Source organism: Staurois parvus, unplaced genomic scaffold (assembly GCF_062004578.1).
Source record: "Staurois parvus isolate SC_StPar_1 unplaced genomic scaffold, SC_StPar_1.0 ptg000147l, whole genome shotgun sequence".
NCBI lineage: Eukaryota > Metazoa > Chordata > Amphibia > Anura > Ranidae > Staurois > Staurois parvus.
This window is the reverse complement of record NW_028317943.1, coordinates 26,883,425-26,906,734: the sequence shown is the minus strand read 5'-3', so window position 1 is coordinate 26,906,734 and position 23,310 is coordinate 26,883,425. Positions and strand designations below refer to the sequence as shown.

General features: G+C 45.0%; 1 protein-coding gene across 12 annotated transcripts in view; it reads left to right on the top strand.

The window, feature by feature from the left end:
- Window positions 1-23,310, top strand: part of GRIP1 (glutamate receptor interacting protein 1) — an 892,229-nt gene that overhangs the window by 574,077 nt on the left and 294,842 nt on the right. For all 12 annotated transcript variants that reach the window (XM_089674172.1, XM_089674168.1, XM_089674167.1 and 9 more), the window contains one exon: window positions 14,264-14,399. In XM_089674172.1, coding sequence (XP_089530298.1) covers window positions 14,264-14,399 — 136 coding nt within the window. The remainder of the gene's footprint in view (window positions 1-14,263; window positions 14,400-23,310) is intronic.

Sequence of the window (23,310 nt, the reverse complement as noted above, 5' to 3'; positions counted from 1 at the left end):
GGGATCACTTGAGCCTGCCGGGCGTACACTGCAGGATAGGATAGCAGTAAAATATGGAGGATAAAAGTAAAGAAACTACTGCCTGACGTTGGGAATATAAGGGGGAGGGAGAGAAAAAAAAGGGGTGAGGGGTTGAAAGGGGAGAGGAGGAGGGAAGGGGAGGAGGTTGTATATAAATATCTAGACATATATGGGTGTGGACGCCTATATACATGCACACATAACAAGTGGGGATTTGAGGAGGTCGCTGTCTATCTAAGGGGGACCAGAAGGTAAAACTGTTAGGGTCTAGCACCTGAAGCCCATAAATGGTGACGCGAGAGTGCGGGTGGTCCTAACAGTAATGCTCTACGACACAACCTGTAGAATTTGGGGACAGTTTGACAATTTGAGAGCTCCCAAAAATTAAAGAAATAAAACCGAGAACAAAGAATATGAACATGTGCAATAACCAGTATATCTAGAATAATGGAACCATCCATGAACACCCTAATGGTAGACCCCTACATGTTTGGGGTTCAAAAACGGTGGACCAGCCCAAATAAGGAGGCAAGAGAAACATTATAACAGTGATTCACTCTTCGTCCAGAACATCAGGTCTGGAGGTTGATCTGGTTTGCCTTGACGTGGGACGATGTCTTCGAGGCAAAGGTTCCCAGAGTGGAGTAAGGCAAGTTGATTTGCGGAATGAGGATTGTGAGGCTTGGGAGCATGAGCTGTAACTTGGTAAGGACTTCCTGAGCTTCTGCTGGTGTGGAAAAGACATAGGATGGCCTTGGAAGGAAAAAGATAATTTGAATGGGAAACTTCACTAGTATTTGATGCAATGGTTTAGTAGCATTTGGACGAATGGTTTTAATTCCTTGCATCTCAGAAGTGTTTGCGAAGCTAGGTCAGAAAGTATGTGGTATTTTGTGTTTGGAAAGTCATCTCTCTTGGATCAAGCCGCTTGCATAACTGCTTCATTGGTCTTATAAAAGGTAGGTTTGACTGTGATGTCACGAGGAGGTCCTTTAGGCCTCTTCTGGCCTAGAACCGTGTGGATTCTGTTGAACTTTATTCTCTCTATTGGCGTTCCTGGGATAAGCTGTTGTTTCAAGGCGGTGACTGTAGAATTCCAGTCCTCTATGTATTCAGGATGACCTCTGATCCAAAAATTACCTCTCCTGCTATTACTCTCCAAGTCCTCAAGTTTCTGGAGGGCAGAGGAAAGATCTAGTTTGATGGTGTCAATATCTTGTTCATGGTTATTGATCACTAAAACAGTGTCATCCATTTTGTGTTCAGATCGTCCATAGGGGATCCTATGTGCCTTATTTCGTGGGTGATCCTAGTGGTTAGTTGTTCTGTAGCCGTGCTTAATTCCTGTTGGAGAATGAGTTTAAATTTCTTGGGAAGGGCTGAATCTCGAACAGTCACTTCGGTGGGATACGCTATTAGTGCGGCAGAAAGGCTGTTATTAGAGGAGCTGTCCCATTGGGATATGTGCTCCTGGGAGGAGAGTGGATGTTAAGGTGAAGGTTGTGGAAAGGCTATTTTAGATGAAGGGCATTTAGCAGGGCTAGTTGAGGTCTTAGAGGAGCCCATGGATGATTTGGTTAATTTAGCTCGAGTAATGGTGGAATATTCACCCATGGTCTCAGAAGAAGCCAGGGGCACTTCCAACCCCCGCAACTTAGTATCTGTCCCCCTGCTCCCTAAAATCTCCCCCCCCATTTTCATGTGCACTCCTGAACGCCCGTTCGGTGTGCAACAAGCTTACCGCCATCCACAACCTCTTTGTTTCCCGCTCCCTCAACCTCCTAGCGATCACGGAAACCTGGATCCAGCCCACTGACTCTACCTCCCCTGCTGCACTCTCCTACGGAGGTCTCACCTGGACCCACTCACCCAGGCCTAACGGTCGTAAAGGTGGTGGGGTTGGTCTGCTCCTGTCACTGCAGAGCACCTTCCGAGTCCTCCCAAACCCCTCCTCCCTATCCTTCTCCTCCTTCGAGGCCCACTGCGTCCGACTATTCTCCCCAACCCCCCTGAAGATTGCTGTGATATACCGGCGTCCTGGATCCATACCCCGCTTCCTGGATGACTTCTCCTCCTGCCTACCCTTCTTCCTCTCCTCTGAGCTACCCACCATCATCCTTGGGGATTTCAACATCCCTGTCAACCTCGACAACCCAGACACATCCCGTCTCCTCCACTTAACCTCCTCCTTTACACTTGCACAGTGCATACAATCCACCACCCACTCCGACGGTAATATCTTTGATCTCGTCTTCTCCAATCGCTGCGCTCCCCACAACCTCACTAACACCCCCTTCCCTCTCTCTGATCACAACCTTATTACCTTCTCTATCTCCTCGTCCTCCAACACCTACCCCTCCAAATGTCACACTACTACCAGCCGTAACCCCCGCAAACTTAACCCTGCCTCCTCCACTCTGCAGCTGATCAACTCCACAACCGCATCCTCCCCCTGTCCTGCCCCGACTTGGCTATGACCGCCTACAACAATGCGCTCTCAACAGCCCTTGACTCACTAGAGCCTTTAACCACACGCAACATCAGACCCCGACCGCTCCAGCCCTGGCAGACTGATCACACCAAAACCCTCAAACGACAAAGTCGTGCCCTGGAGCGACTATGGCGCAAAACCAAATCCAAACAAGCCTTCACCCGCTACAAATCTGCCTTCCGCACCTACACCTCCTCCCTCTATGCTGCCAAACAGGCCTACTTCTTGACCCTCATCAAGGCCCTCTCCTCCAATCCTCGCCGACTCTTCTCTGCCTTCGACTCTCTACTCTCTCCACTCCCACCTCCACCCAGCACCTCACTCACTGCCCTTGAGATTGCCAATCACTTCAAAAACAAGATCGACACAATTCGCAAGGACATTGCCGCAGCTCACACACCCTCTCAACCCGTCCCCTCTCACACAGCTACCCCCTTATCCCCCCTCCCCCTCGACACAACCCGCAGGGACTTCGTTGCTGCTCAAACTCTCTCCAACCCCCTTCACCCTCACTCAGCTACCCCCTCATCACCCCTCTCCCACGGCCCCACCACTGCTCTGACCTCCTCTTCCACTCCACCCTTCATTCCTCATACTGAAGCCCCCCCCACACTCCGCACCTTTGACCTTACTACCATCGAGGAAGTCTCCAAGATCCTCTCTGATGCCCGCCTCACCACCTGCCCCCTCGACCCTATCCCCTCACAACTCCTACGACCTTCCTCCTCCTCCATCCTACGCTCCCTCACCCACATCTTCAATCTCTCCCTCTCCTCAGGCACTTTCCCCTCCCCTCTGAAACATGCACACATCACCCCCATACTTAAAAAGCCCTCCCTGGACCCCAATGACCCGAACAACCTTAGACCCATCTCCCTGCTGCCATTTACATCTAAACTCCTCAAGCGCCTAGTCTACACCCGCCTATGCTCTCACCTCAACGACAACAACCTCCTCGATCCCCTACAGTCCGGCTTCCGTCCCCTACACTCCACCGAAACTGCCTTACTCAAACTCTCCAACGACCTGCTAACCGCCAAAGCTAATGGCCACTATTCAGTGCTCCTACTCCTTGACCTCTCTGCGGCCTTCGACACAGTTGACCACCCCCTCCTCCTCAAAATACTACACTCCCTCGGCCTCAGAGATTCTGCTCTCTCCTGGCTCTCATCCTACCTGTCACAACGCTCCTTCAGCGTTACCTATAATGCTACCACCTCCCCCTCACTCCCCCTCTCTGTTGGGGTCCCTCAAGGCTCTGTCCTCGGGCCCCTTCTCTTCTCCATCTACACCTCCTCCCTTGGCCAACTCATACACTCTCACGGCTTCAACTACCACCTCTATGCCGACGACACACAAATCTATCTCTCAACCCCCCACCTCACCCCCTTGGTCTCAGCCCGAATCACACACCTACTGAGCGGCATATCAGACTGGATGTCGCTCCACTTCCTTAAACTGAACGTCTCCAAAACCGAGTTTCTTGTCTTCCCCCCAGCCCGGACACCACCCCCCATTGATTTCTCTATCACATCCAACAACGCTACCATCAAACCCGCCCTGCTTGCCAGAGTCCTTGGTGTCATTCTGGACTCCAACCTATCCTTTCAACCCCAAGTCCAATCTTTAACAAACTCGTGCAGACTCCACCTCCGCAACATCGCCAAAATCCGCACGTTCCTAACTCCAGAAACCACTAAACAGCTCATCCACTCCCTCATCATGTCACGACTCGACTAATGCAACTCCCTTCTCACTGGCCTGCCTCGCCGCTGGCTATCCCCGCTTCAGTCGATCCTGAATACGGCTGCCAGACTCATTCACCTTTCCAACCGCTCTGTCTCCGCCACCCCCCTCTGCCAATCCCTCCACTGGCTTCCGATTGTGCAACGGATCAAATTCAAAATCCTAACTCTGACGTACAAAGTTGTCCACCATACTGCCCCGAACTACATCACTGACCTAATATCCAAGTACCGCCCAGCACGCACACTCCGCTCCTCACAAGACCTCCTTCTCTCTAGTTCCCTGGTCTCCTCCTCCCATGCCCGCCTCCAGGACTTCTCCAGGGTGTCACCCATCCTCTGGAACTCCCTGCCCCAACCCATCAGATTATCACCTACTCTCCTCTCCTTTAGGCGCACCCTGAAAACCCATCTCTTCAGGGAAGCCTACCCCACCCCCTGCTAACTTGCCGACCTCCTCCACTCTTCCTACCACTCCATCCCCCACAGCTATCTCTTCCTGTACCACTATCCCCTCCCTCCTAGATTGTAAGCTCGAAAGAGCAGGGCCCTCGATCCCCTCATGTTTTGCATTGTATTGGTATTGTTCTGTCACATGTTCTGTCCCCCTTTGTAATGTACAGAGCTGAGCGAACTAGTGGCGCTTTATAAATACTGTATAATAATAAAAAAATAATAATAAAGGGCTATCCAAAAACATTAATGGTTACTAATAGGAATAGCTCCAATGAGTCTCAAAGCCTACAATGCAGTTCCAGAGGTGTCAGAATTATATTTGATAACAGGGGGAGCACTGAGAAGAAACCAAGTGCTGGAGTTCAACAAGACAAGAAGCAAAGAGTTGGTCAGACTGTGTGAACAAGGCCTCCAGGATTAAAGGGAAGGCAGCTGAAGCAAATTCTGAAAATAAGGACCCACCTGAGTAAGCAGAAAAATCAGCTAAGAAAATACCTTGTCCGGGGCAGCTCAAGAAAGGTAAATGTTTGAGGCTTACTTGAGTCAAGTGGGAGGATCTGGCTAAGAAAAAAATTGGTTGTTGTAACGGAACCAGACCCCGACTGCACTAGGGTATTTCCATTCGACTCCTGCTTCCCTGTCTGAACACCATCCACGGACCCCACCGCTGACGATACAACACCAGTCTTGTATTAAACCAGGAAATATACCCCTTTATTTTAACACAGAGCCAAGATATATACACAGGGCGGGCAATACACCACCCAGTAACAAGACACAGCAGGCAGTCCCATCAGGGGGAAGGGCTGCCGGAAACGCCCCCCACCAAGCCAATACACAAACACATACATCCCATAATAGTTTGCTCCCAAGCAAGACGCACAATAGAACAATGGGATACAACCACATGGCATTAAGCAATGAACAACCCCCACCTATACATGTCTACACAATATAAGGACATTTCACCCTGAACTGCTAACAGGCACAGGGTGAATTACACATAAGAGGGATATGGGGAGCTGAGACAGGGGTCTCCCCACCTCTCCAAAGTGAGCTGTGTTCCATGGGCCCCCCACCCAAAGTCACTCCCGTCACAGGTGTAGAGTCCTTGACAAAGGCTCACAGAGGATTATAAGACACAGACACCCTTTATTTTCAGGGCGGTATAGCCTCCCAGAGCTTGTAGGGAACAAGTAGCAGGTAAGAGCAAAAGGCAGGGCAGGTGTTTGGTGGTAAGGGGACTCTATACCAAAGCTGAAATAGGAGCTAGGCCAGGCTGTAGCAGGAGGGCAGGGAACTACAGGTGGAGAAGGCAGGGGCACTGGCAGAGCATTGCATGCCAGTGGTGTAAATGCTCTGTTGTGATGGCAAATATGGTTGCAGTTTCCCACGTGTACAGAGATTGCATAGTCTGGGAAGTGGCAGGCTGTGATAGCTCCCAAGCAGCTCACAAAATACAATAAGTAGTTTTATAAAGTGCAGCCTGTCTGAAAACTGTATGGAATTTCCGCTGACCCTGCGTGGCTGCAGAGGATCCTGGGACTGGCGTGGAGGCGGGTGGCAGATGCGGTGGAGGGTCAGCCCTGCTAGGATAGCTCAGGCCGCAAGGGCTAAATGAAGACTAGGAGCCAGTGAGGAATTAGAACAGACCGGGTGGTTGTGCAGGCTGTCAGTGGGACTGTAGATCGGTGGTAGGTAAGGTGTACTTACACTGACCACAGAACAATGCTGGCTGTCAATTTCCCATTCAAGTCAAAGTCCCGCTGATGGCAGAGTCCTGGGAGCCATGATCCAATGACACAGTGGTCCAGCTCAGTTGAATGCTACAGGCAGGTGCGCAGGGTGCCAGGGAAGCCAATGGTCTTGTACAGGATGTCAGACGTGGGCGGTGAGGCGCTGGTCTGATGTGTGGCCATCTTCGTTGGCTGCTCAACATCACCACACACACACACCCCTTCCTAAAACTTTTGCACAATATTGTATATAGGTACTTTGAAGTAGAACTTCACCTTTGCCGTCCAATTTTTTTTCTTTGATGCCTGCTTACCAGGTGGTGTGGTGTTCACATTTCAGATACTCACCCACCCAGATAATCCTGCGTTGTCTCTCTAAGATCTTGCCTCCTGCCACTGCTTGGTTCCGTGCCACTAAGCTACTTGTGACATCATCGAGAGGCCCACTGGCTCTTCTGAGTTCAGATGGCGCAACTCCCAATGAAACGGCGTGAGGCACGCCCCCTTCCTCCTTTCTGAATGAAAGGATATGCCTCCCGGCATATGTGATGTGCATATCCCAGTAGGCACAGCAAGCAGTGTACACATCAGTTACCTGAGCGAGAGTGACATGCGGGGTGGGGGGTGGGGGTGGCCCCTGTTCTTTTTTTTTTTTATTAAGAAATATAAATAAAACAAACAAAAAAAAGCACTATTCATGTAGCGGGGGGGGGGGGGGGGAGGGGGGTTGATCCACTTTAACTCTGTTAGATCTCATGAATAGAATAATTTATGGCTATGTTATAAGAGCAGAGTCTGAAAATTCTTCTGTGCTCACAGATGTACTTTGTGGTATTAATGTGAATGTGTATAATGTATGCACATTTTAAAGCCCCATACACATGGTAAGAATATCGGACAAATGATCATCCTTTTTTCTTTTTTTTTTTTTTCCAGGTTTCTAAAGTTACAAAAATTCTTGTATGACAGACTAAAAATTATGAAGTGATGCATTGTATTGTATTTTTGGATGAAACTGCACTGAACAAACGATAATCATATGATCTGGTATCGTGTGAGAAATATTTTCGTGCTTGTCCCTTTGAATAATTTTGGATGAAAGCTGGGTACTAAAGATCAGATTATCGTACGATTGCTACAAAAGCTGTATTTTTTCATAAGATTTTCTTATGTGTACTAGACTTAAGGCCCCGTGCACACTAGCTTATTTTTATACTCCTAGCAGCTAATTTTGAGCATTTTATTTTCTACCCCTGGAAGCAAATAGTTTTATCCTAAGTGTCCATGCACACTATTGCAGGCTAGGAGCGTTTTTTCAAGCATTTTTTTTGAATTTTTGGGAGTGATTTTCCAGCAGAAAAAAACACTGCTAAACACTCCTAACAGCTTTTTTTCTAACTTTTTTTTTCTCCTGCATGTACTGTGAAAACACTAATAAAACACTACTAAATGCTATTACCAGTAAATTTGGAGACACATTTTCCTTATAGAGCGTTTTTTGACCTTTTATAACTTATAGGTCAATGGTCAAGGTGAGCAGGGAGTGGGACCACAAATCAAGCACGGTGTTGATTATTGCTGGATGTTAGCACAATATATACTAGATTGGACGTTCATTATCATAATTGTGTTACATTTTTTGGACCGTCACTTTATGTTCTCAAAATATATGGTTTTATTCATGAGGAGATAGCGCACCACTTTTGTTTCATTTAAGCAAGAGAATATGCTTATGTGAGAAAGCCTCTCCTCCCCTCCTTAAGACTCCTGGGATGAATGACATCCTTTTCCCAGGCATGTAACCAGGAAGTAACTGAAGAAATGTACTAGTACTATGCCATATTTACTTTCATTCTTGTAAATTGTGAAAAAAATGTACAAGATTAGGGGTCGCCAAACTTTCTAAATAAAGGACCAGTTTACTGTACTTTGGACTTTAGGGGGCCGGACTTTGGCTATTGGGAGTAGAAAAATTTCCTACATCACTGGGAATAGACCATGCCCCATCTTTGGCATCCATGGAGGAATTGCACCCCATCATTGGTGTCAGTGGGAGGAATTGTGCACCATCATTGGTATCATTAAGAGGAATTGTACCCCATAGTTGGTGGCGTTGGGAGGAATTGTGCCCCAGCATTCGTGTCTTTGGACCCAATCGATGGTGTCATTGGGACAAATTGTGCCCCTTCATTGGTGTCAGTGGGGGGAATTATGTCCCATTGTTTGTATCAGTGAACAAAATAGTGCCCCAAGGGCCAGATAAAAGTAAGCAAAGGAATGCAGTTTGGAGGCCACTGATTTAGATGCATGATCTGTCATTTGTACCAACAGGAGCTAAAAATGACACTATACATTCACACTTATGAAGGCGATTCATATTGTGTGTTGGGGGATCTTCTTTCACTTATCTTACATCACAGAAAAAGTTATAGGCTTTGTGGGAGGTGCAGAGTCTCATGCCACTAAAATTTAAGCATATTTAAGAAGAGCAGCTATATGTTTCATAAATATATCTGTGTTAGTCTGAAAGTACCCAATGCTTTCATTAATCTGTTCCAACATTTTTCATTCTTTTTTTAAAAAAAAGTCACAGCATGGAGATCTCTTTTGTACATGAACATACAGTAGTGTTGCTTAGTTTAAATAAATAATATGGATTGAGTGTTCAGAAAGCTGTCATGGCAGGACAAGTTGGAAAACAAAACAGTCATCCACTCTCTTTTGTAAAGTGACAAACTATGAAAATTCATAGTGTATGGCCAGCTTCGCAATAACCCGCTAATTGAGTTTTTATTATATGATGTTAATTGTAAATTGACTTCCCATAAAACATGAGTTTTTATGTATGTTAACAGTACATAATGCATTGACTGGAGGCAGGTAGTAAATGAGCACACACGAATAGCAACTTTAATTGCTACACTTATATTTTAATTATAGCAGACTTTTCTTTAATTTGACAAGTGGTAGATTTTGAACAAAATAATGTAAACACCATCTAGGTACCGTATTTGCCGGCGTATAAGACGACTTTTTGACCCTTGAAAATCTTCTCAAAAGTCGGGGGTCGTCTTATACGCCGGTACACATGTTAGGGGGGCTGCGGCATTAAGTACAGGGGTTTGCAGGGGCTGATGTCTCTTACCTGGATCCAGTCCCACGACGATCCGGTCCAGGAAGCGCGGCGTCTCCTTCAGTTCGGCCACTGGATGTTCGTGCGGCTGCTCGGCTCCGCCTCCTCACCGGTGATTGGCCACCAGAACTGTAGCTCAGGAAAGGCACACAGGCGGCCAATCACCGGCGAGGGGGCGGAGCCGAGCAGCCCCGCGAAAATTGAGTGCCGGAGCAGCAGGTAAGTGTTCTGTGTAGAGGTGCTGCTGCAACCACATATGCTGGCTGCAGCAGCACCATACGAGAACAGGGTCAGCAAGTCTCAGTGGGAGGAATAGTGCCCCATCATTGGTGTCACTGATACCAATGATGGGGCACTATTCCTCCCACTGATACCAACGATGGGGCACTATTCCTCCCACTGACACCAACGATGGGGCACTATTCCTCCCCCCCACTGACACCAACGATGGGGCACTATTCCCCCCCCCACTGACACCAACGATGGGGCACTATTCCACCCCCCACTGACACCAATGATGGGGCACTATTCCACCCCTCACTGACACCAATGATGGGACACCATTCCTCCCACTGACACCAATGATGGGGCACTATTCCTCCCACTGACACCAATGATGGGGCACTATTCCTCCCACTGACACCAACGATGGGGCACTATTCCACCCCCCACTGACACCAATGATGGGGCACTATTCCACCCCTCACTGACACCAATGATGGGACACCATTCCTCCCACTGACACCAATGACGGGGCACTATTCCTCCCACTGACACCAATGATGGGGCACTATTCCTCCCACTGATACCAATGATGGAGCACTATTCCTGCCACTGATACCAATGATGGGGCACCATTCCTGCCACTGATACCAATGATGGGGCACCTATTCCCCCCACTGATACCAATGATGGGGCACTATTCCTCCCACTGACACCAATGATGGGGCACTATTCCTCCCACTGACACCAATGATGGGGCACTATTCCTCCCACTGACACCAATGATGGGACACTATTCCCCCCACTGACACCAATGATGGGGCACTATTCCTCCCACTGATACCAATGATGGGGCACTACTCCTCCCACTGACACCAATGATGGGGCACTATTCCTCCCACTGACATCAATGATGGGGCACTATTCCTCCCACTGGTGTGCATTGGAAGAGGGGTAGTCTTATACGGCGAGTATAGCCCAAACACTACATTTTAGCAGGAAAAGTAGGGGGGTCGTCTTATACGCCCAGTCGTCTTATACGCCGGCAAATACGGTACTTAAAGCGGTGTTCAAAACAAACTACTAAATACACACTTGAAATGCATATATTGAAGCTGTCTTACCTGCCAAAGGATTTGTATTTCTGCCTTGAGATTCACCCAGAGTTGCGGCAAAGCCAGACTGGATACCTGGCTTTTCTTTGCTTTTCTGCTGTTGGTAGTTTGGTAACCAACCTCTTCTCCCCTTGATTGGAGTAACAAAAGAATGATAGTTGCCTTTCTGTGCTTGCTCCTAAATTGTATATGTACCCTATAAGCACATGTGAATGTGGAACACCTAACTGGCCCTGAGTACCATCCCTCACTTATACAGTATGATTGGTGCTGGTCAGGGACTTACTGGCCATACCAGTGCGATTTGAGAATTGAAATCACATCTAATGCAATTTGCTGCAGCATTTTTTATAAAGTAGTTCTTTCATTACCTTTTCTGCATTTTGTTGCAATTTCACATACATAGAATATAATGGAAATCGCAATGCAAATCACAAGAAATTGTTGAAAATCTTCACAAGTCTTCAGAAATTGCACACAAATTGCACAATTTTAAATTGCAGTGGTATGACTAGTGACTTACAAAAGTCTGAAAATAAGTGAAATTTAGGTATTTATTATTATTATTATTATTATTATTATTATACAGTATTTATATAGCGCTAAAAGGTTTGCACAGCGCTGTACATTATAGTGGGGGACAGAACATGAGACAGTACAGTAACAAAGCAAAACACGAGGGGGTCAAGGGCCCTGCTGTTTGTAAGACTTTTATTTAAAATACATATGTATTTAAAATTATGTTATTGGGGAACTTTAACATTTATATGCAAAATGGGTTTTTGAATGTGTTGCTAATATATGTCACTTTTTGATCAATTTTATAAAATTTCAGTAACACAACTCCTGTATTAGAGTGTCCCCACTCTGGTTGAAGGAGCACAGGGGGCAGCAGCATTGTCAGTTTGGGGGGGAGGGGAGTGTTAGATGTACTAACAAGTGTGATATGGGGGTTGGTTAGCTCATACGTTCATTGTATTTGTAAGTGAGTCCACATCAGTCCAAACTTGCAGTTTAAGGGCACAGCAGCCCACTTTTATTAAAAAGGAAAAAGAAAGTTTACAAACTTGCCAATGCTGGAGTTTAACACAGCAATACCAAGCCACCTGGTTCTCACTTCAGCAGTACCACTGCTCTTTACACTGGTCTCCCAGAACACGGGTTTTTCAGGCTCACTTGGCCTTTACCCACATCTTGCTGTACCTGTGTAATCCTGGTTTCTGGATACAGTTCTCCTAGCAGCCCCCCTTGAGCTTGCTCAATTCCTCCATAGCCTTCCAGATTCCCCGCAGCCCCCTGGACCCTTAGCTGCCTCAGCTTTCTCAGCCTCCCAGACCCATTTAGCTGTCTCTCTCAATTGGGTAAGCAGTTCCCCTCACAAAGGATGCAGTCTCCAGTGGAACTCCTATCTTTGCCTTCAAATAGTAGGAACTGCAACTCCTACTGCACTGAGCTACTCTCGGATCTGTTTTTTAACAATCCTGCACACCTGTATACGCGCACAGGCGTCTAGCAACATCCAGACACAAGATTGAAAGTTTCTTCCCACCCAAAACACTTCGGAAGCTTCAAACTCCAGCCCCCGATCCAGGATTAACAACCTCAGAAAAAAATATAACCGCTTGTCTACTGGGCACTTTCACCTCCTTCCTGCCCAGGCCAAGTTTTAGCTTTCAGCACTGTCGAACTTTGAATGACTGTTGCGCGGTCATGCAACACTGTACCCAAAAAAATTGTATCATTTTTTTAGACATATAGAGCTTTATTTTGGTGGCATTTAATCACTGCTGGGTTTTTAATTATTTGCTAAACAAATGAAAAAAGACTGAATTTTTGGGGAAAAAAAACTTTCTTATTTTCTGTTATAAAATTTTGTAAATAATTTTTTCCTTCACTGATGTGCGCTGATGAGGCTTCACTGATAGGTGGCACTGATGAGGAGAAACTGCTGGGCACTGATAGGCAGCACTGATAGGTACTAATAGACTGCACTGATGAGGCACTGATGGGCATTGACAGGCATCACTGATGGGCACTGATGATCAGTGCCCTGATTATCCGTGTAGATGACCTCTGAACCTACGTCATCGTGATCAGCTGTCCGAAGGACACCTAAGAAGTGGTAAGCTGCAATATAATAAATGTTGGCTTTTTTAGTTTAATACCATTTTAATATAGGGTTCTCCCATGACACTGTTTGCAGAGAATCCTGGACCTATGTTAATAGTACAGTAGTAACTCCTCATGTGTGGTCTCTTTTTAATCTATCATATAAAGCTCCATTCAACTATCAGTATCCTGGATTACATTCTCTTTACAGCAAAGAAATAATGGAAGATAACCTGTTTCAGCAAACTCTAGGGCTCCAAAATTTACATTACCTCATTTTAACTTTTATAACAAAAAATTAACCTTTAGTCACCAACTCCAGATTCCTTTAATGTAGCTAATCTTATCTTGACTGGAAAATAATTAGATGTAAACGCCAAGGTTACTGCCAGACACATGCTGCTATGCAGTGGATCAGAGACCTTTCTTTGTGTTTTAGCTATATAACACCCGAAGTTTAAAATCAGCCACAGTATAATATCAACAAAATCTGCATGTACAGAGGCTTATTGACTTCTGCGACCTCCTGTCTTAAGAAATAATAAGCTTCAGAAAGAATTGTGTATGTAGAAATGATGACTAAAGCATCCTCTACTTAGAGGAGGAACAGCCAGACAACATAATGAAGGCTTTTGGTAAACTGTAATCATAAAAGTGACTGTTCCCCCCTCTTATGCTCACTCACAGGGAATGCAAGTTGGTTATTAGTGTGTGAATGGAGAAATCTTTGTTATTTAGCAGACTTCTTTTCCCAAGAATGACTTTCCCTTGTTTGGGCTTTGACTCTATTTCCCTAGACTGCATTCACACTTGAGCTGAGTGTCTTTTGGTGTTTTGCAGACTTTTTTGGGGGGCATTTGTACGGGTGTTTTTACATGCTTCTGAACATTTTTTTTGTGTGTGTGCATGGTTTTGTGTTTGCACATTTTTCAGGTGCTGCCCTTGTAGCTCAAAAGAACCCCATGCACATTTTTTAGGCTATGTGCAGGTGTGAACAGGCTCAATTGAAAACCGTGGGATTTTGTATATTGAGCGTTTGGAGCTTTGAGCAGCAAAACACTGACATGAATGGGACTTGAAGCTCAGACTGGTATTGCACAGGAAAATAGAACTCTGATTTATTGCTATCTTATAATAGGAAAACATGTTTTATTTTTATTAATCACATGAAAATCATGCTGTGCAGAGACATTTTTGAGATTCTGATTTAATATCCATATTTTTCTTTTTCACAGAGGAGTTTAAGGGCTCAACAATAGTAGAATTAATGAAGAAAGAGGGCACCACACTTGGGCTTACAGTGTCAGGCGGAATAGACAAGGATGGCAAGCCAAGAGTATCAAACCTGCGCCAAGGAGGAATCGCTGCCAGGTAATCTCAAATAAGTTGTTTGTTGTTAATAAGTTGTTTCTTCAGCATGAACCATCCAATTCTACTGTATTGTTCTCCGCTACACAAACTAGCAGCTGTTCTTTGAAATTAGGTGGTTTTGTCTTTTATTTCGCCACTTGTTCCCATTGGATTTAGAATAGTTTCTTGATCTGGCACTAGCAGTTTTTAAATTCTGTAAGATACTTTTTTTATGCCACATACTGTATACCATAGGCTTCTGTAATGCCTAGTCTAGCTTTAAAGTAGTAGCAATGTTTTTTTTGCTTCACCAAGGTATATTATAAACCCTATATATACAGTATACATAATTTTGTAGTGCCATTTTCTTTTTCATTGACAAAATGACATATTCTGCAAAGGGCACAGAGTATCCACATCTCCCCCGTTTCCTGAAAGGTATTTTTACAGCTGTATACAGCATTATATTACAAAGTGTTAAAGACTAAAGCTGGATATACAGCCAGCGGGCTGAACAAAAATAAATAAATAACAAGCAAAGTGGATGGAGGTATCCTCACCACTGTTCTATTGTATTCTGATAGCTGCAATGCATCCGTTGTCAGAATACTCTAATCAGCTGTGCAACTGCTGATTGAATGAAAGAGAGGGCCACACAAAGATCAAAATTCAGCCGACCCCTGCTGAAACAGGTTGAATTTCATTCCGTGTGTACCAACCTTAACTTTGTAGACTGTTGACATGCGTATGTACAGTGGGTTTTTTAAAGCTAGCCATACACTTTGATTTTTCATGCAGCCTGCTGGATGTAGGAAAAAATACTAACAAGCCAGATGGAGGAATCCCCCCTTTCCTGGATGTTGTATTCTGACGTACTCTGATCACTGGCTGCAGCTGATTGGTGGCAGCCACTGACAGAGAAACATTTTCCAATATGTCCCTTCAACACAAGTTGATCAATAATTGCCTTCTGTCAAGCAGCTATGGTCACACGCTGATCAAAATCTGTATAGTCCATGCTGGCCCAGCCAAATGTTGATCCATATATGAACATAAAGCTGCACCTTACTTTCTAATAATTTCACCACCACTAGTGGCAGCAAAAGGTCACAAAATAAATTTGTCCCTCAATTATATCTCCAAACCTTCCTCCCCCTCTAGAGCAATGCCCCAGCATTTATTTTCTTTTACTACCCCTTCAGAGAAGACATTTGCCATGGGTAGTATTGAGATGGTGCTTTAATCACTGAATCATAGAGTCTATTTTTTGTTTATGAACGTTTTTTATTAAGGAATAAACTGCAAAAACAACATGACTGCATAAAGTATAGGATACAATATGCAGGCAGGTCCATAAATATTGGGTCCCTCCCCTTCTTCTATAGTCCCCATTCCATCTGCTATTAATACAGAGCTCTAGGAGTCACTCTACACATGCTCATTTTAGTATGTATGGCTAGAGAGGTTTTTTTTTTTTTTCTTTGCTTTTGAGGGTGCATGTGATCAGCACAGGGCCAACCAGCACTGTTCAGACAGAGGGTCAGGAGTTATGCAGCCTCATAGCACAGTCAGAGGAGAATGAAAACTCCTCCTACAAGCGTTAACCAGTGCTCTGCTGGACACTGATAGAAGTCACAAGACTGCTCTAACTGCTGATAAGAAAAGGTACTTGACAGTTTATATTTACTAAAATAACTGCATTTCCATGTTCTGTGTACTGTGGGAGACCAGATATTGTGAATGCAGAGTCCTTGGTTTAGCAACACTTTAAACAGGTTTTACTAAATACAGTCAGGTCCATAAATATTGGGACATCAACACAATTCTAACATTTTTGGCTCTATACACCACCACAATGGATTTGAAATGAAACGAACAAGCTGTGCTTTAACTGTAGACTGTCAGCTTTAATTTGAGGGTATTTACATCCAAATCAGGTGAACGGTGTAGGAATTACAACAGTTTGCATATGTGCCTCCCACTTGTTAAGGGACCAAAAATAATGGGACAGAATAATAATCATAAATCAAACTTTTACTTTTTAATACTTGGTTGCAAATCCTTTGCAGTCAATTACAGCCTGAAGTCTGGAACGCATAGACATCACCAGACGCTGCGTTTCATCCCTGGTGATGCTCTGCCAGGCCTCTACTGCAACTGTCTTCAGTTCCTGCTTGTTCTTGGGGCATTTTCCCTTCAGTTTTGTCTTCAGCAAGTGAAATGCATGCTCAATCGGATTCAGGTCAGGTGATTGACTTGGCCATTGCATAACATTCCACTTCTTTCCCTTAAAAAGCTCTTTGGTTGCTTTTGCAGTATACTTTGGGTCATTGTCCATCTGCACTGTGAAGCGGCGTCCAATGAGTTCTGAAGCATTTGGCTGAATATGAGCAGATAATATTGCCCGAAACACTTCAGAATTCATCCTGCTGCTTTTGTCAGCAGTCACGTCATCAATAAATACAAGAGAACCAGTTCCATTGGCAGCCATACATGCCCACGCCATGACACTACCACCACCATGCTTCACTGATGAGGTGGTATGCTTAGGATCATGAGCAGTTCCTTTCCTTCTCCATACTATAATCTGGCCTTCCTGTTTTTGAGGCTCACCAATGGTTTACATCTTGTGGTGAACCCTCTGTGTTCACTCTGGTGAAGTCTTCTCTTGATTGTTGACTTTGACACACATACACCTACCTCCTGGAGAGTGTTCTTGATCTGGCCAACTGTTGTGAAGGGTGTTTTCTTCACCAGGGAAAGAATTTTTCAGTCATCCACCACAGTTGTTTTCCGTGGTCTTCTGGGTCTTTTGGTGTTGCTGAGCTCACCGGTGCGTGCCTTCTTTTTAAGAATGTTCCAAACAGTTGTTTTGGCCACACCTAATGTTTTTGCTATCTCTCTGATGGGTTTGTTTTGTTTTTTCAGCCTAATGATGGCTTGCTTCACTGATGGTGACAGCTCTTTGGATCTCATCTTGAGAGTTGACAGCAACAGATTCCAAATGCAAATAGCACACTTGAAATGAACTCTGGACCTTTTATCTGCTCATTGTAATTGGGATAATGAGGGAATAACACACCTGGCCATGGAACAGCTGCAAAGCCAATTGTCCCATTACTTTTGGTCCCTTAACACGTGGGAGGCACATATGCAAACTGTTGTAATTCCTAAACCAGTCACCTGATTTGGATGTAAATACCCTCAAATTAAAGCTGAGAGTCTGCAGTTAAAGCACATCTTATTTGTTTCATTTCAAATCCATTGTGGTGGTGTATAGAGCCATAAATGTTAGAATTGTGTCGATGTCCCAATATTTATGGACCTGGCTGTAAAAAGGGCACATATGTATCATCCAAATAAAATACAGTTGTGTAAGATCTAAAAAGTAGGCACATGAATAAGGTAGGCAGGAAGGTAAGCAGAGCAATAAGGCTACCAACAGAGGAGAGCTATCAATTACATCATGTATATCTATCAGTCAGACAATAAATGTCTGTGTTTTCCAAACATCCAATTTTCTGTTGATAATTCTACTTAGAACTGTAGGGGATTTCCAATGAAGGGCAATAGCCCATAGGGTTGAGACACAGATGGTGTAAATTAGTCTCTTAGCTTCGGTCTGTATTCCTGAGATAGGGGATCCCAATAAGCAGATCTGTACAGACAAATGCAAGGGGGCATCTGCTACAGCAGAGGCCACTTCAGAAATTTTATATCACACCAATGACAGGCCCAAAATGTATGCACAAGGGTACCAGCAAGGCCACAACCCTGGAAGCAGAGGGGGGATGTTCCTGGAAACATATGTAGTCTAGAGGTGGTATAATGCCTACAGGATAAGACCTTAAGAGCCGTCTCACGGACAGAAAGAGATCTAGAGCTCTTACGTATATAATCCACCATGGAGTCCCAGTCCTCTTCAGAAAAGGTGATACCACAATCAGTCTCCCATTTCTGTTTATATAAGGGGGGTGAGGGAAAGATAGTTGGCAAAAAAAGGCGATACAAATCTGAAATAAGACCCCTACCCATGGGAGGATCACAGCTGATGCGTTGGAAAACCGTGATCGGGGACAAAGGTGTCAATCCATAATGTGAATTTAAAAAAATGTCTTTTTTGCCAATAACAATAGTGTTCACGAAGTGGGATATCAAAAAGTGTTTGTAACATCTCAAAAGTGATATAAGACCCACCTCTTTGAAAAACAGATAATCTGTTAAAGGATCGATCGTACCACCAGCGAAATGCCTGCAGAGATAAAAAAGCCGCAACAAAATTTGGGTCTCCAAAATATGATGAACTCCGTGAAACAGAGGAGACCAGAACTAATTTAAATTTATAAGGGAACCAAAGTTTCAATGAGTGAGCAACAATTGAATTATGGGTCAGCAACGAGCGGGGGGGAATTTTCGTCCATAAAAGACCCGGTAAATAGAATGGGCGTATAGCTTGAGATTCAGATCTGACCCTGGGAGTTAATAGTTGCCCATTTCTATAGTTGTGAAAAACGGGGAGACAGGTAGTAAAGCCAAAAATTGGGGAGTCCGAGGCCACCCGCTCGTTACGACTGGTATAGGACGGATGAAGTAAAACGTGGACGTTTATTTCTCCAGATAAAATTATTAATCGCCCATTGAAAACGTTCAAGGAATGTTTTCAATTCCGAGATTGGGAGTAATTTTGGTAAAATATTCATTTTCACTGCCGTGACTCTGCCCAAAAATGAGATAGGGTATCCATGCCAGATCTTTAACAAAGTAGAAAGGTGAGACACACATGGTGGGTAATTAGCTGCAAATATTTCCGAGTACCTGGGTGTAAGATTCCCAAATATAGGACCTGGTCCGTGGCCCATCGAAATGGGAATGAGCCACAGAAGGATCTACTCAGGGAATCATTGACATTAATCGGCATGACAACTGATTTAGTAAAATTTACCATGAGACCCAAAATAGATGCAAAGTCATTCAATAACATACATAAATTAGGCAGTGATACTAATGGGTTAGTAAGGAAAAGCATGACATCATCTGCATACATACATAATGTGAGGGACCGCCGAGCGGCACCACTAGCACTCCACTGGTCAGGCGTGCCCAGAGCGCGGAGTCTAAGCCCCAGGGTACTTGTTCACCAGGGCCCCTGATGGTGGGGATGGACTTGTAGTACCCCGAGACCAGGTCGCCTCTACTGAGCACACCTGTCAGTGGTAGTGGTGTTCGCCAGGGGCTCCAACCAGGGAGAGCCAGATGTGAGGAGGTCGGGTGACCCCGATGGGATGGATGGATGGATGGCTGAGCAAGTGCGTAGTCAGACAGGCCGAGTCGGTATTGTAGAGGACGGTAAGGTACAAGGGAGCAGGCAGAGAATCGTCGGGTCACACGCCAGGTCAGCAGCAGGAGGTCAGATCTAATAAGGGGCATCCAGGGAGAGAGGTCAGGCAAGCAAGGGTCTGGGCAGGAGAAATCAGCAAGGTCAAAGGCAATCCGGGTCAATAACTTACTAGGCACAGGTACAGGAACACAGGAAGCAGGTAAGACCAGAAGGCAACGAAATGACAGCTCAGGGACCTTTAAATATCCCGCCCTGCGCTGCCATTGGTGCCCAGCGGGCGGCCGCGGCTTCTACTGCGCATGCGCGAACTCGAACGCCGCGGCCGGCCCGGACCTAGTGCCCGTGCGCTGGGTGGAGCAGTGCGCCTGCGCCGAGCCCATCGCGGCGGGGATCGAGGAGATCCCTGACACATATCTTGATTTGTGAGACCAAATGCAGATACCTCGAAATATCCGGGTGTGATTTTATAGCAATTGCCAAAGGTTCTAAAACTAGTGCAATTAATAAGGGTGAAAGCGGACAGCCCTGATGGGTACCTCTGCCCAATATAAAAAAGTCAGAGTTGTAGCGTGGGAGTCTAATTCTTGTTTGGGGGGAGGTATAGAGAGGACGTACACCAGATAAACATTAATCACTGAAGCCCAATTTCTGCAACAGTGAAAACAAATAGGGCCAGAGGACACTATCAAAGGCCTTATTGATATGCAGGCTCAGTAACAATACTTCTTTAGAGTGTAGGTTAGCATCTGAATGACATTTAATGTGAGACATGTTGTCTGTGATAAGTCGGTCCGGTATAAATCCCGATTGGTCAGGTGAGAGGAAGAGATAATAGGGGCCAATCTATCTACCAAAACCTGGCTGAATATCTTTAAATTATTGATCATCACTGAAATGGGTCTATAGTTTTGAGGTAGAAGATGATCTTTTAAGAGTTTAGGTAACAGGGACATGTTGACCAAAACCATCTACTCAGGAAACCTGCTGCCCTGCAAAATATCATTGAACAATGACTCCAAAAAAGGGGCAATCAGAGGGGCGAAATGCTTATAATAACTAACCGTAAACCCATCGGGGCCTGGTTCTGTATAAGTTCACAGTGCTCTAATTGCTCAGGTTATTTTCTCCAGACTGCATGGGGCATTGAGCAAAGATATCTGAGAAGGTGTGAGAGCGGGGAGGGGTAAAGAATCAAGCCACAAGCCTTCGAGGGGAGTGGAAGTCGTTTGTGAAGGAGCTAATAGGGTGGAGTAAAATAAAATTTGCACAGTTTCATGAGGCAAAGACGAGACATTACTATTCTTAGTACATAGTTTATAGATATGTGGGGGCTGTATAGAATAGTTAAGTTTCCGTGCGAACATAGTTGACGCTGCATTGCTATGTAGTAAAAAAGAAGCCTTAGACCAGCGCAAAGCCTTTTCAGTTTTCTGGGATAGTAAGGTATTCAGTTCTAAGCGTTTTTGCAATATCATAGTTCTGATTAGTACAGATGGATTGCCTACCTTCCATAATGCGTTTCTAATTCTCTAGTAAGTTTCTGAATTTGTTTCCAACACTCCCTATTCCTGACTGCCGCCATAGAGATTAGGTGGCCTCACAGAACCACCTTGTGGGCCCACCCATAAAGTAGCTGGGGAGGTGTCAGGTGTTATGTTCAGCTGAAAGTATTCTTGGATGGAGGTAGCTACATCTTGGCGGGAGTTGACGTCTGTAAGCATAGAGTCATTCAGTCACCAAGAGTAGGGAGTAGATGCTAGACCTATAAAGGTGATAGACAGTGCCACTATATTATGATCTGACCAAGAACACAAATGTATGCTTGCCTTCATGGAGTTGGCTAGGAAAATTGGGGAGCAATATATGTAATTTAGCCTAGCATAAGAGTCATGCGGGTGGGAGTAAAATGAGTAGTCTCTTGATCCTACATTGTGTGCTCTCCAGGAATCCACCAACTGAAATGCTTCTAATTTTTTAGTGAGAGATTTCGGGAGGGCCGGGGAAGAAGGTGAGGATGAACTTCTATCTAGTAAAGGGTTAGCCACCAGATTAAAGTCACCTCCCACCAATAAATGGGGGGACAGGAACTTATCAAGAATATAAAAAAAAGGTGAATAAAAAGTCGCTTGAGCGGATTCGGTGCATCAACATTGGCTAGTGTGAGTTCCTGACCCGAAAGGATACCTTTTAATAAGGATAAATCTGCTCTCAGGATTACTATGAACTTGTTGAACTTCAAAGGGAAACGAGTTGTGAAGAAAAACCACTACACTCCTGCTCTTAGTGGAATGTAAGGTGTAAAACCTTGCTTATAAGATCTGTGCAAGAATGTAGGATGTTTAGCCACTGCAAAATGGGTTTCTTGTAATAGAATAATCTTCGCCCCTAAATGGCTATGTTGGAGGAAGGCAGTTTTGCGTTTATTTGGAGAATTGAAACCCTGGACATTATGTGAGATGCAATGAATGACCATGACTAAATATAAGAAAAATAGTATCTGACAGCATTATCGTATCCATCTGAGCTATATCAGAAAAAGTATGTCTTATCTGTGGAGCACCCGGATCTGCAACCTGCAAGGTGAAGTCTGTCGGTATCATTTTATGGATTGTCCAAGCCATAGAGATGGAGATACACAAAGTTTTGTATGACTACCATCATGTACCAAAATTATCAAATAAACAAAAACATAAAACAGTAGAGGCAGGGCCCTAAGAGCCCCTAAAGCTAAAGAAATCACAATAAACCATGGATCAAGTAGGCTAGCTGCCTCACCTGAAAAGACAGAGAATCATAACACCAAAGGCCCAAAAGGGCCTAAACCCCGTCACCTTAAAACATGAAGGTGGATCGACCACTCCACATCAGGGCAGTGACCTCTCCGACCATGCCCGGCAACAGGATGGGGTCGGTCATCGACGATTCTCACAGAATCCGCATACGGGCCATGAGTTAAGGGTCTAAAGACCCTTTGAAAATTTTTGCACGTCCAAATAGCTGATGACTAGATCAAAATTAGCAAACATATATGAGTATAATGAGTCTACAGCATGTCTCAATATCTTATCAAAATAAAGGATAGTGATCAAAGGAGCATATCCTTTTCATCCTGGCTCTTATCTGACTCTGCTTTCCCTTCATGGAGATGGAGTGTTCCAGATACAAGATACCCGAGGGGTGGAAGGTGGACGTTGAGGTGAAGGCGCGTCCGCCAGGCATAGTTTAGCCAGGATTTCTCGCCCCTCCAGAAGAGTTGTGGCTGTATATGTGCTTAATTGTGTGCCATTGTGTGGAACTATCAACTTAAAGGGAAAGCCTTATTTGTAGCAGATTCGAACCAAGATACTGACTTTTAATAAAAAGACACACACCTATCCAAGGATCCACCACCATTTTCACCTGGGCCCATGCTTCGCCAGTCTAGGGGTCCCCGTTGCTGGCAGGTTTAGAATCCAAAGCCGTCTGTGACTCCTTGCGGCTTCCCAGCTAGCTTCCCACAGCCTCATGAGATTTGTGACGTGCCCAAGAGGTAGTGGGAGGTGGGGGGAACATCTGGTGGAATCTGACCAGAAGTGGGAGCAGGTACGTACCAAA